Below are 13,727 nucleotides of genomic sequence, written 5' to 3' on the forward strand. Positions count from 1 at the left end.
ATGTCCTAGCAGAGTACAAATCCGTCATTAATGAACATCACAATGACAATTTATGTGATTTTTGTGTGTGTGTTTGCTATCTAGGACTTTGAGTACGGGATCTTATGTGTTAGACGGTTGCAGCTTTATTATACACAAACCATTTATTACTTAAAGCTGAGTAAGTTGAGGTTTATTTGGAGTTATAGCATTGAAATAACGTTTATGAAATTTATCTTAAAATCTTAATTGTACAATTTCAATCGTCAGAATTTTTTATGGTAAATTTCACAGCAACAAGGTTTAAATGAGATAATTCATATCCAATCCAACAAACATACACTGTGAATTAAACGAATCAAATAGGGAATTAATTAGAGATGGAGATGAAGTAATTATTGAATTTATTGTCCTTTGGATCACTCAATACCTCAATAGTCAATTCAGACTCATAAGTCGAATCGTATTAACGAATCCAAAGTTCTTAGAACTACAAGTGGTTAATACTTGGTACTACAGGAACGGAGTCCTTATTGATGCGAAATACTACATGAAACTGTTGTCATTATCTCGTCACAGTCTTACCAACTTTGTTTTTATGTTCGTCAACGTCTATTCTATACATCACCGAATTTGGGTTAGTTAAGCGGTCATAATTGAGTCAAGTCAAATTAAATATATGAACAACGGTGTGCGTTTTATATATACGTTATAAACGATATAAAACATTATGTGCTTGCCACGTTTGATCAATATAACCCAATGAAAAGCGGTAATTGCAAATAATCCAACCGAAATTGTCAATGTATGGTCCATTTCCAATTCAATCGAAGGAAATTAATTTATCCAAATGAAATTGCTTTGTTGTTGGTTTTCTCAGTACAATTATTTAAAACGGGTGGGGCGGTTTGTTTTATTCATAAAGAGAATGACCTGTATGATGGTGGATGATTTCGGCTAATTTTGTTGCCGTTGTTTCGTTCGATTATTAAGTGCAGTCTAGGGACTATTCACAAATTATGCACTCGAAAAATGACGAATTTTTAAACCGCTCTCCCAGCCACATACGCAAGGTTCCTGACACAAATTTCGAAAACTTACGAAAATAGGTAATTTCTGAATAGTCCTTTACCAACCTATTAGTTGAAGTAACTAGGTGTACATCTACGACGACGTAAAATCGAAGTTATTTTATATAGAACGTTCGATGAGCGTGCAAATTTCCTTCACCCGGGGACGTACTCTGCAAATATCAAAGTTTTGTTCTTTGTTCGACCAATTACCAGGTAAAAATGCAATAAAGCAATTTTCTCTTGCTACATAGTCGATCGACCGTTGTTCGTTGTACAGATGTGACGTTGAATATTTACATACTACCATCCATTATTTCAAAACAAAAAAAATATCTTCAAGCGTTATTTTCTAGTCTAATTACCGTTTTGAATGTCATGCGGTGGACGGGACACGTTTAGAAAAATAAAATGCCCGAAAATGGAATTAATGCGTTTTCTTTTTAGAATTATTATAGAGAAGTACCACCTTCACTGTTTCTGACACAACAAATGAAATGTTTTTAAACCACTGCATAAATGTGAAAGGACAGACATTATTTTTTGTGCTGTAAACGCTTTTTCCTCTATTCCATGATAAAAATTTAGCAAAGCGAAAAAGAAGAAAAATCTTTTCAAGTTTTTTCCAAAAAAAAAAAAAAATCACGAAAAGAAATGTATGTGTGTGTGTGAGTGTCATATTGTATGTATTTTGGAAGTTTCTACATAAACGAAAAGAATAAGTTTTTCCTCAGTGATTTCTATCTTTCAAATACTTTTGTTTGCTGGGGGGAAATTTGTTATTTGGACATAAACACAAAGAAAGATAATAATTAAGAAACCAGAGAATACTATAATGAATACGCTAAAGTTGATAAACCTCATTGAAATCAACCAAAGGTAAAGAAAGAAGAGAACGAAAAAACAAATGTTACGCCAGTTTTGCAGAGAAAATGAATACGAAATACGGTATGTAGGTTTGTTCAAAAGCATTCAATAGATTAGGTTTCCGGAAAGTAATTTGTTCTGAATATGCTTTAATCTTAAATTGTTAACTTATGTTTCTTTTCGTAGTGTAAGCAGTTAGTTAAACAAAAAATCCGACTGCAACACACAAAGATCAACCCATCCACACACTTAATGAAGTAAATTCCAACACTAATGAAAACTAACAAAAACTAACTTATCTGACAGCATAAACAAATATGTATCAAGATAGCTTCGTCTTCACACCGCAAACCATAAATCCCTCGGTATTATGAAAAATATCCAAAAAGATAGCTGCTCGACCGTATGCTTATTGGATATACAAAATCATTCTAGAACTTGATAGTATAGCTGCACCGAATTTGAAGCTTGTGCCATGCAATTATCATGTACAATACGAATGGTGAAAACAATTTCCTCGATGAGTTTAAAACTTTTATGGAATCAAAATCAAATTCTTAATTGAAATTACATCCCAAAATAGAAAATAGTTTTATAGGCACGTTATTATCATGTTTACATATCACATGTACTAATATGGATTATACTTAGACTGCATTCTGAATACATTCATAGCGCGTGCTAATTCGACAGAAAGATAATCAACGCTCGAAGGTCTACTTTACCGACGAAAACTCGTGGTGTACTGTTAAATGCAAATTGATCAGAGATTTTCAAAACGAACAAAAACTAGATTCAAGGCTCGGTGTGCTCCAGCCTATACATATATACATAGCATAATACTGAAATGGAACGCACAACAAAAGCGCATGAAAACACCACAAGGAATTCTAAAAATCTCGACTTTATGTATTCCGCATGTTGGTATGTTCATGGACGGTCAACCCTTACTACACCAAATAATAGTTTATCGATTTTACTCATCGTTTCATAAACTAAAAGAAAACTTAAATAATAAGCACCGATTTGTCGTAAGTTCGTTGAAAAACACTTTGAACGCTAAGGTGAGACACACACATCGTATACGTGGAAAAATAGTTTAAAATATATATCTTTGATCGTGTCAGCATCTATTAAAGGCTAGACTATGTCGGTTCGAGTAAAAATATAATAAAAAAACATAAAAGAAGATGTAATATGTCTAAGCTATGTGTGCACTCACTTTCTATGTAACATGCAATTGAAAATATTTACGTAATATATGCAACATTATGCATTCAAAAATGAAACAATTTTCTTCTTAGCTGACTAATAATTAAATATCCAAAATATAGAAGTGAAAAACAGTTCTAAAAACGGAAATATGTTTTACAATATGTTTTTAAAATCAATCTTTTTTCAATCAAAACAACAAAATGCAATTTTTGTTCTCGAACATCCATTCCGTAAAAACACGTTGATTCACTCCAATACCAGCACAAATCCACATAGACACAAAAATTCCTCTTCGATTTTCTTTTCTCCTTCCCCCTCTCACAATCATCAGTTAAATTTTCCTACCTCATACACTCAATCAGGTTATAAATCCACATAATACCTAAACTATAACAAATGAAATCTTCCTAAACATCAAAACAAACAATCATTTCTAAAATCCAACCCAAGCTTCTCTACCGAAGAATTCACTAGGTCGCGCGTGTACATCTACGACGACGTAAAATCGAAGTTATTTTATATAGAACGTTCGATGAGCGTGCAAATTTCCTTCACCCGGGGACGTACTCTGCAAATATCAAAGTTTTGTTCTTTGTTCGACCAATTACCAGGTAAAAATGCAATAAAGCAATTTTCTCTTGCTACATAGTCGATCGACCGTTGTTCGTTGTACAGATGTGACGTTGAATATTTACATACTACCATCCATTATTTCAAAACAAAAAAAATATCTTCAAGCGTTATTTTCTAGTCTAATTACCGTTTTGAATGTCATGCGGTGGACGGGACACGTTTAGAAAAATAAAATGCCCGAAAATGGAATTAATGCGTTTTCTTTATTAGAATTATTATAGAGAAGTAGCCCACCTTCACTGTTTCTGACAACAAATGAAATGTTTTTAAACCACTGCATAAAGTGAATAGGGACAGACATTATGTTTTTGTGCTGTAAACGCTTTTTTTCTTTGTTCCTATTCATGATAGAAAATTTAGCAAAGCGAAAAAAGAAGAAAAATCTTTTCAAGTTTTTGTTCTTCCAAAAAGTAAAAAAAAAAAATCACGAAAAGGAAATGTATGTGTGTGTGTGAGTGTCATGGTATGTATGGTTTTGGAAGTTTCTACATAAACGAAAGAATAAGTTTTTCCTCAGTGATTTCTATCTTTCAAATTTAGCTTTTGTTTGGCTGGGGAAATTTGTTATTTGGACATAAACACAAAGAAAGATAATATTAAGAGAGAAACCAGAGAATACCTATAATGAATAGCGTAAAGTTGATAAACCTCATTGAAATCAACCAAAGGTAAAGAAAGAAAGAACGAAAAAACAAATGTTTACGCCAGTTTTGCAGAGTAAAATGAATACGAAATAGGTATGTAGGTTGTTCGAAAAGCATTCAATAGATTAGGTTTCGCGGAAAGTATTTGTTCTGAATAGCTTTTAATCTTAATTGTGTAACTTATTGTTTGCTTTTCGTAGTGTAAGCAGTTAGTTAAACAATAAAATCCGACTGCAACACACAGATCAACCGCATCCATCACACTGTAATGAAGTAAATTCCAACTATTAATGAAAACTAAGCAGAAAAGCTAACTTATTCTGCAGATAAACAAATTTGTATTTCAAGATGAGCTTCGTCTTTCACACCGCAAACCATAAATTCCCTTCGGTATTATGAAATATATCCAAAAAGATATGCTGCTTCGACCTGATTGCTTATTGGAATACAAAATCATTCTTGATAACTTGATAGTATAGCTGCACGAATTTGAAGCTTGTGCCATGCAATTATCATGTACAATACGAATGGTGAAAACATTTCCTCGATGAGTTTAATAACTTTTTATGGAATCAAAATCAAATTTCTTAATTGAAATTACGATCCCGCAATATAGAAAATTAGTTTTTATAGCATCGTTTGACATTAATGTCTATATGGATTATATTAGAGCATTCAATGAATACCAATATAATTCTATACAGACCTGTTGTTGCGTGCTAGATTCGACAGAAAGATAATCAAGCTCGAAGGTCTACTTTACCGACGAAAACTCGTGGGTGTACTGTTTAAATGCAATATCGATCAGAGATTTTCAAAACGAACAAATAACTAGATTCAAGTGCATCGGTGTGCTGCCAGCTCTATACATATATTACATAGCATAATACTGAAAATGGAAACGCACAAAAAGCGGCATGAAAACAACCAATGAATTCTAAAATCTCGACTTTATGTATTTCCGCATGGTTGGTATGTTCATGGACGGTCAACCTACTTTACACCAATAATTAGTTTATCGATTTTACTCCGTTTTCCTTTAAACTAAAAGAGAAACTTAAATAATTAAGCACCGATTTGGTTAAGTTCGTGTGAAAAATCCATTTTGAGATCGCTTAAGGTGGAGTAGCACACACACGTATACGTGGAAAATTAGTTTAAAATATATATCGTTGATCGTGTCAGCATCTATTAAAGGCTAGACTTATGTCTGGTTCGAGTAAAAATATAATAAAAAACATAAAAAGGAATGTAATATGTCTAACTATGTGTGCACTCACTTTCTGTAACATGCAATTGAATAATATTTACGTAATATATGCAACATTATGCATTCGAAAATGAACAATTTTCTTTCTTAGCTGAACTAATAATTAGATATTCCAAATATAGAAGGGGGAAAAAACGTTCTAAGTAAACGGAAATGTATTTTTGTGTGTAACTAATTAGGTTGCTATTGTGTTTATAAATCAATCTTTTTTCGAACAAAACAAAAATGCAATTTTTGTTCTCGAACATTGCCATTCCGTAAAAACACGTTGATTCACTCCATATACCATGGCACAAATCCCAATAGACCGAAAAAGATTTCTCTTCTGATTTTTTTTTCTCCTTCCCCCTCTTCAAAATCAGTTAAATTTTCGTTACGTGCATACACTTCAATTCCGAGTATAAAGTGCACATAGATACCATAAATTGATGGGAACAAATTGAAAATATCTTTCTAAACTATTCAGAAACGAATATATCTATGTGTCGGATAATCCATTTCCACTTCTGCTATAAGAATAAAAATAGTGTTGTCCGCCACCCGTACAAAGCCCCCACACCCACTTAATTTTCATACATCGTACACATTCACCTTTAAATCGTATATGCTTTGCGAAAAGTGTAAATAGTTTTGGAGGAGGGAGAGGAAATAGTTTTGGCAACATTTTCAATTAAACTTCAAACATGTTGTTTAGTTTCGTTTTCGACTCTCTTGGAGAGCAATATAAGTTTTGATTATTCGGATACGGGAGATCAGTTAGTCCTGTACGATGTAACCAGTTTAGAAGTTTTTCATTTAAAACAATGAAAACTATAGTTGAGTGATGCATCTGTTAATTGCCGGATATCTGATTGTAAATTGTACACCAAGTCCACTTTTGTGTCTGTTATAACTCCGTTAATGTCTAAGACACAATTCGCTTAAGGCCAGTTCATGGTTCTTTTCATATTTCCGATGTGTACGACCATGTACAAGAAAATGCTGAAGTTAGAGACATCTCCTAACGAATTTTAACGATCAGAAGCCAACGCTAAAGTTTTAGGATAATCAGAGCATTAAGTCATAAACAAAGCATAAAAAACCTAAAGATAATGCAAACCATCACCCCGATCAATTTATGTGAAAATACGGGAAAATAATTCTTATCCTCGAATATTGCCATTCGATTCCGTAATATACACGCTGATTCACACCACATACCATATAGAAATCCCAATAGACCGAAAAATTACGTGACCCTACTTTCGGGTGAATTTGAGAGCGCCAACACATTTGTTTTTCGGTAAGAATGATGGTTGGAATATTGGAAATTCTGTGTGAATTGTGAGCGCTATAGTGAAGCAGAGGCCGAAGCAGAACGTATGGATTCGCGTTAACTTCTCCATAAATATACGTACGTAGATCATAGGTCTTTGAAAAATGGCCAGTTCAATGAAATTTCTTATAGTGAAATTCAAAGGTAAGAAATGGCTGATACAGAAACTTGATTTTTGAGAAAGTTCATCAACTGTCTGCTGAATGCAAAACTCAATTTAACATAAACTTTATCACCAACGATACAAAATAAAGAAATGCAAAAATGACAACAACTACTTTAATGCCCCTTTCAACTATTTCTACCAATCAAGTTATCTCTGCTGCAGTTGAAATTTTCTATGTTTTCTTTTGCTTGCATTTTTTTTCTTCTTTTTTTTTATCTCAATAGGAAATTTAATTTTTCTGCATTGAGTGAGTAGTTAATTTAAAATAAAGTTTCCATTTCCGTAAAAAGAGAGTAATATACTTACACTTCAATTGCTTTATTCCAATTTATGATGTATCCGCTAAGTGCAAACGATTCAATATGTACAACATGAATGTTTCCCTTCTCTGTACCAACGTAGAGCCATTTACTAGCCACCGGAAGATGAAGGTATGTTATTCTGCAGTAAAGAAAGTATTCATTTAATGAGATTAAAATAACAAGACGATGCTTTCAGATTTTTTTTTCTTCTTCTTTTCCTTCTCCTCCCTTTTACTTGCACTCAGTGTAACGAATTTATCTCATTCCCGTTTAAAGTTAATTTAAAATTCATTAAGACAAACGGGTAATCAGGGAAAATAAGCTTAAGATAATGGATTTTGTGCAAGGAGAGAAAAAAGCAGCAAACTGTAATGTTGCATGGACCTTTCTATCATTCTATCAGACTTGGTAGTGCACATAAAATATCGGTTTTCGGTTACAACATTTGAAAGGAAGTAACTGTACTTTTCATTGTCTTTGAATTTGAAAAACACGTCCCGAATTAATTTGTGCATCTAGAATCGAACAGGCAACAGGGTAAAATAATTATGAGACAAATGTAAGCAAGTGAAACTACTAATAATCATGAATAACAAGCGTAAACTTTCTGCATGAATTGGAGTAGGGTAGTCTCGCACACCACACAAATTTATTGTACGCGAGACTCACCTCTAAGTGGTGAATCTCGCTCAATCATGACTTTTTGTTACATGTCGCAATTGAAAAAAAACAACAAATATCTACCATCGCAAGTAGTGAAATAAACAAAGCAATGTTTCCTCCTAGCGTGGTCTTAAAAAACAAAATGAGTACTAAAACAAATGAAGTAAAAGATTTTAATTGAAACAATATTATATACTATACGATATGTTCAACAAACAAAGTGACAGATTTAATGAGTATGTGTCTACAATATTAATAAGTTATTGTTAGTAATACTGTCTTTAAATTGTAACAGAGCGATAGATAAGAATAAACTATCGTATGTAATGGCATGAAAGGAAGTAGATTTTTGAATCATAATATTAACACTCCATTATCTCTAATACCTCTTGAGAAATGATGAACTTTATATTAACTTTGTTGAAACATTAAACTGGTAAATAAGATTCGATTAATCTAAGAATACAACTACTTGCTTTCCTGACTCACGTTATTTGTTTCGGATGCATATAGTGCACATTATTACAGCGGTTCTGCCGTCAAATTTTACTTGTAAACTTGATTAACTCACTGGAGAGTTGTTTGTGCAAAGTTTGCAAAATTTTGTAGTTGAACCATAATACTATCAAAGCCATTCGCACCGATTGCTGTAGCTATTGGTGTAAAGGTTTTACTGACTCTCATCAAGTCAATTTGTAATCGCTTTGTTTCCGTACTTCAAGTAATTTAACCAAACATTGTGGGGTAGATGCATTGATACACCATTGATATATCATATCCACTCGGAAAATAGAATGAATTGAAACGAAAACAATTTCGTTAAAAAACAAAACGAAAAGAAATTATAGTCAACATGGAGTTTAAATATAGAAAAGCTCTGGATCTGATTACATATTTTCCAATTTTCCAGTTGTTATACCCCGCAGCACCGGTGAAACGTGGACTGTGATAAATATTAAATTTACCATGCCGTTTGGAAATTCAATTGGGAAAATTAACAAACACAAAATACGATGAATTGCTAAACAAATAGTAAAACTGTAAAAGCTTTTACACAAATGTTATGTTAGATTTTAAATAGATTAGAACAGATTATGGGAAAATTTTGAACAGAACTGGAGAATAAATCGTTGTAGAGTGTATCATGTATGTCATAGTTGTTGAACAACTTTACTATGATTTTATTTTTTTGCAGCTCTCAACGTGTCTGCTTTTTTTGAATTGTTCTTGTTTTCGCGAAACTACTTCTCTTGATTATAAGAGTCGTATACAGATTACAGCCACTAGCAAAATATTTGGTGTGCTGACACTTGATTAAAAATCCCCAAAAAGATACATTTGAAGATTCAACGGTATCCTGGATTTTAGCAGACCGTTAGTTCCTATCGGGGTAAGTATCGTTTAAGGCTTAACGGTTAACCCTACTACTTACAACCAAAAATTATACAAACTCACACTAAACTTACCGTTCTCTATTAAATTTTAAACTTTGTACTACTTGTGGCGCTTTTTGTCGAAAATTCCATAAGTGCAATGATTCATCTGCGGTAGCCGTAACCAATGCACCTTCATTTACCAAAAATTCTATGTGTGTAACGGCACATGCTGAATCGCCGTCGTGCCGAATATGTGTATCAACACCAGGCCGACCAAGTCTGTTTTGTTTTTATAATTTATGTTAAGGAAAATTTGGAATTAATTTTTTTTTTAATGATTCTGTAAACTTTTCGTCAATTTTTTTCTTCATTTTTTGAATCAAAAATGAGAACGAACTTTCAGAAAATTAAACCATGTTAAACCGTGCATTAATAACAACATATCATTTCCATCGCAATTCCACATTAAGAGCACATTTACCATGTGGAAATGTTGAAAATTCTGTACATAAGCTAAGCAGTCATATAGAAAGATACGTATGTGTTCAATGTTTCATAACTTTAAAACTTCATTCAACTTATATATCTATCTAGTTGAAATATTTTATCATGGCACTCGTGATATTTTATGCAAATTTTTTTAATGTTTTAACACATAAAGAAATTCTATATTTGCATTTCGTACTTCCATTTACTGTTTAACAATTATTTCAAGGAAAATACATGAATTTACTTGTTACTCAAATAGATTTATACACAAATGGCATGATGAATGGATATGGGATGCGATAGGATGTGTGATGTTGCTGATAATATATGTATGTTGCTTTTAATTGGAACGAAGTTAAGTGAAGTACAAAGATATATTCGACTATCGTTCGAGTTTAGAGTTTATTTATTCAACCCTTACCGTAGCATCAATCTGCGCAATTATTCTAGAAATCGAGCTATCGAAATTGCATTGATTCAGATTTCTATTTCAAGCACTCAATCGTTTTGAGGATTTTCAATTAAATTGAAATTTTATCCGTCGACATGGAAAAGTTCTTGCTAGTCCGCACTGTTGTTGAACAAATTTTTTTAACCTTTTAGAGACGGCAAGAGTATATACCAACTAACTTGGTTACTTGATTTGATATCTCATAGTGCTATAAAATCTATCACTTCAGTATCTTTAACATACATTCTTGTCGCATATTTGTGGTGTCTTGTTGATAGCTGATGACTAGCCTTTTCTGTGAGGTTAAATAAAACTATTATTCTTCCCAGGCTATTTATTAGTTCACACCATCCAACACATTCTCATCGTATACAGTAGAAACAGTCCCCGTCCGTGTTTTAAAGTGGTTTCTCCCTCTGACATTTAGCAGGGGTGAGAATTAAAGTTTTGTGAATTATATTGTCTCTTAAATCGAAAGCGACGGTTCCCATTGTACATTTGCAATGACAAAACTGTGTTTATCGTTCCTTAAATGACGACTAAGGGCAAGTCAGTTTAATTAGTTCTTAATTAAATGACACACAAAACTTGGCGTGGTATCAAAAAAAAAAACAAAACAATAAGACGCCAAATATCCTGTTTATAATATCAATTCCAACATTTAATCATCCTCTCGCTTGTCGATTCATTAAAAATTCAATGAGCCATCCCATCATTGAAACATTGCATGTTTCAAATTAAAACAGAAAAAGTTTCCAATATCCAATTCGTTTTTAATTAAAAATTTACAAGGAAACAAAATGCGTGGCTGGTTGATGTCTTTAAACGATTGGGTATTAGCCTCTGAATGAAGTGTAAGGTGAATTTTTCATGAAATAATTGGAGGTTTTTAGTGGTGTTAGTTCGAATTGAATCGTATACCGTTCGATTGATTGCTTTATAAAATCTGTCCAATTAGAGTTTTTAGTGAAGTTGTCACGCAAGTGATGGTCAATATGAAAACAATAGAATAGGTTGTCGGGAAAAAAGATCGGAAAATAGTATTGCCTTCGGTGAGAATCATTTTGTGGGGATTTTTTTCAGTTATGTCCATAGAGATTGTTATGGAGATTCGAGATTTTTTTTTTGTTTTGTCCTTTGCTAATTGAAATTGGGGAATTTGATGTTACGGTGGATGAAATATTGCAAAATTGCTAGAACGGGCTTGGACAGGGCAGGGCTTGTGAAATATTTGTCCCATATTTTCTATCATTTTCTTAGGATTTCCCATACTTTGACAAAATTAGGAAAATTCTGGAAATTCTGGAAAATATGGGAAATTTGTGAAAAATGTCTCGAAAAGTATTTTCCCAAAAATAATTCCTACCAATTACATACTGCACCTTGCAGATAAACGAGATACACCTCATAGTATCAGTCAAAAATTTCTCGTACCAAGGTGCTAGGTACAGAGTTGATGTGACTAAAAAAAATTCAATCATTAATTCCCAATGTCATTGGTATACAATGTGCATTCATCAGCCCACCTTATCCATATGTACAGAAAATAGCATTTCCATCCTGAAATCTTTTGTAAAGTGTCAAATTATATTGAATATGTATCAATTGTATAACACGAATGACATAAACATTTGTTCACCTGATAAAGGGTAACAAAATACATATGTTTTGCCGATGCAACATTTAAATTCATTAGTTGCGTGTGTTCTCCCTCTGTTAAGAGGTTTTTTTTCTAAAGAAGAGATTTTATTCGACATATAAATTGCCTTCTCATTGAATTTAAGGTTAGACGATTTTTTATCCTCTCTTTCTCTCTCTCTCTCTCGTTTCCATTTGTGCACATGTATGCCTCTGCCTCATGGCTACACATTGCATCTGAAAAATTTGTTTTTCTTTCTTGAGTCGATACACAAAACGAATTTCCATTTTTTTTTTCAACGAAACGCTTACAACTATTTCTTGTATAGCTTTCTTCTATTCGTTTCATATTTTCAATCTTCCAGTTTCAAATTTTCCAATTTTTTTTGTGTGTGTGAAATAGATGCAAAATGATTTATGTTACTTTTATTAGTCGGATGCAGCACATTTTTGAAGATATTTTTATATTGCCTCATATTCGTTATGCCTTCAATTTGTCTGTTTTAAATTGATTTTCGTTTAAGAGGATGATAGCATAATATTTGGATAGGTAGAAAGATAAATAGGCGATACGGATGAGATATTACACCCAAAGAGTTTTAGTGAAGTTCTCGGGAGAAATGGAAAATTATAATATTGAAATGGAAGACGAAAATATGAATGCTCAATGGTAAAGAAGAGAAAAGTAAATATTTATCAATAACGAAATGGAAATTCGTTGGATATATAGTTTATACGGCAATTTATTGGCAGATAATTCTTTGCTATTTGTTGGACCGAACGCTGTTCTGAGCATAGTTTCAGGCTAAATTTGTCTATTATTCCGAGAAAACTTTGTTAAAAGTGTAATACACTTTCCCCATAAAGCCATTAAAATCGCTTTAACCGTGTTGGTCACCATGCCCGTAATGTAACTTATATCAACGACGAAACACATAAACGTAACTAGCTGCTACCAGGCATTTCTACATCGTTGAACATTTTTATCGTTTATTATTAAGCTTCGCCTTGCAAAAAAAATGTCTCTCTAACGTAATATGGGCTACAATGTTTGCCATACTGAAAAGAGATTTAACTTTCATAAGTCATCAAGGGGTAAATAATTTTTATATTATTGCTCTTGACAGTACTTATGTGTTTCTTTTCTATCAAAATTTTTATTGTAGAAATTGCTGCTATGGATCGGTTATATATATAATACATGTAGATGGGGTTGGGGATATACGATTCGATGTATTCGTTATGTTAAGTTGTCGATATATAAATATGGGTGACAAAAACATTCAGATGGTATACTTTTATCGACATTCGATGTCGACTGTGTAATATTTTATTGGTGTGATTGGCAAAATTTCGAGAAATGTGATACAATTTTATATACAATTATAGTTCAACATAAATTCTAATATGGCACAAGAGCACGGATTTTATTCATAGAGACGACGCGGCCAGCGTCATTTTTAATTTAAAAAAATATGGAAAATCATTCCTCGTACTACATAGGTTACAATACAGTAATACTGAAAATGCTATATCCGCTAATGATCGGTTGATGGCCAGGGCCTACTTTCGATAAATTATTTCTTGATCCTTCTAACAATTCTCAAATTTGCTTGATTTTTAGTCGGGCGCGAGTTGTCCAAAAAAGC

General features: G+C 32.7%; 1 protein-coding gene across 7 annotated transcripts in view; it reads right to left on the reverse strand.

Moving 5' to 3' along the window:
- The window catches only part of LOC119067288 (syntaxin-binding protein 5), a 225,354-nt gene that overhangs the window by 65,003 nt on the left and 146,624 nt on the right, over positions 1–13,727 (reverse strand). For all 7 annotated transcript variants that reach the window (XM_037170175.1, XM_037170173.1, XM_037170176.1 and 4 more), the window contains 2 exons: positions 9,591–9,779; positions 7,466–7,600 (listed from right to left, as the gene is read on the reverse strand). In XM_037170175.1, the coding sequence (XP_037026070.1) occupies positions 7,466–7,600; positions 9,591–9,779 (324 nt within the window). The remainder of the gene's footprint in view (positions 1–7,465; positions 7,601–9,590; positions 9,780–13,727) is intronic.

This window comes from Bradysia coprophila (genome assembly GCF_014529535.1).
Source record: "Bradysia coprophila strain Holo2 chromosome X unlocalized genomic scaffold, BU_Bcop_v1 contig_12, whole genome shotgun sequence".
Taxonomy (NCBI): Eukaryota; Metazoa; Arthropoda; class Insecta; order Diptera; family Sciaridae; genus Bradysia; species Bradysia coprophila.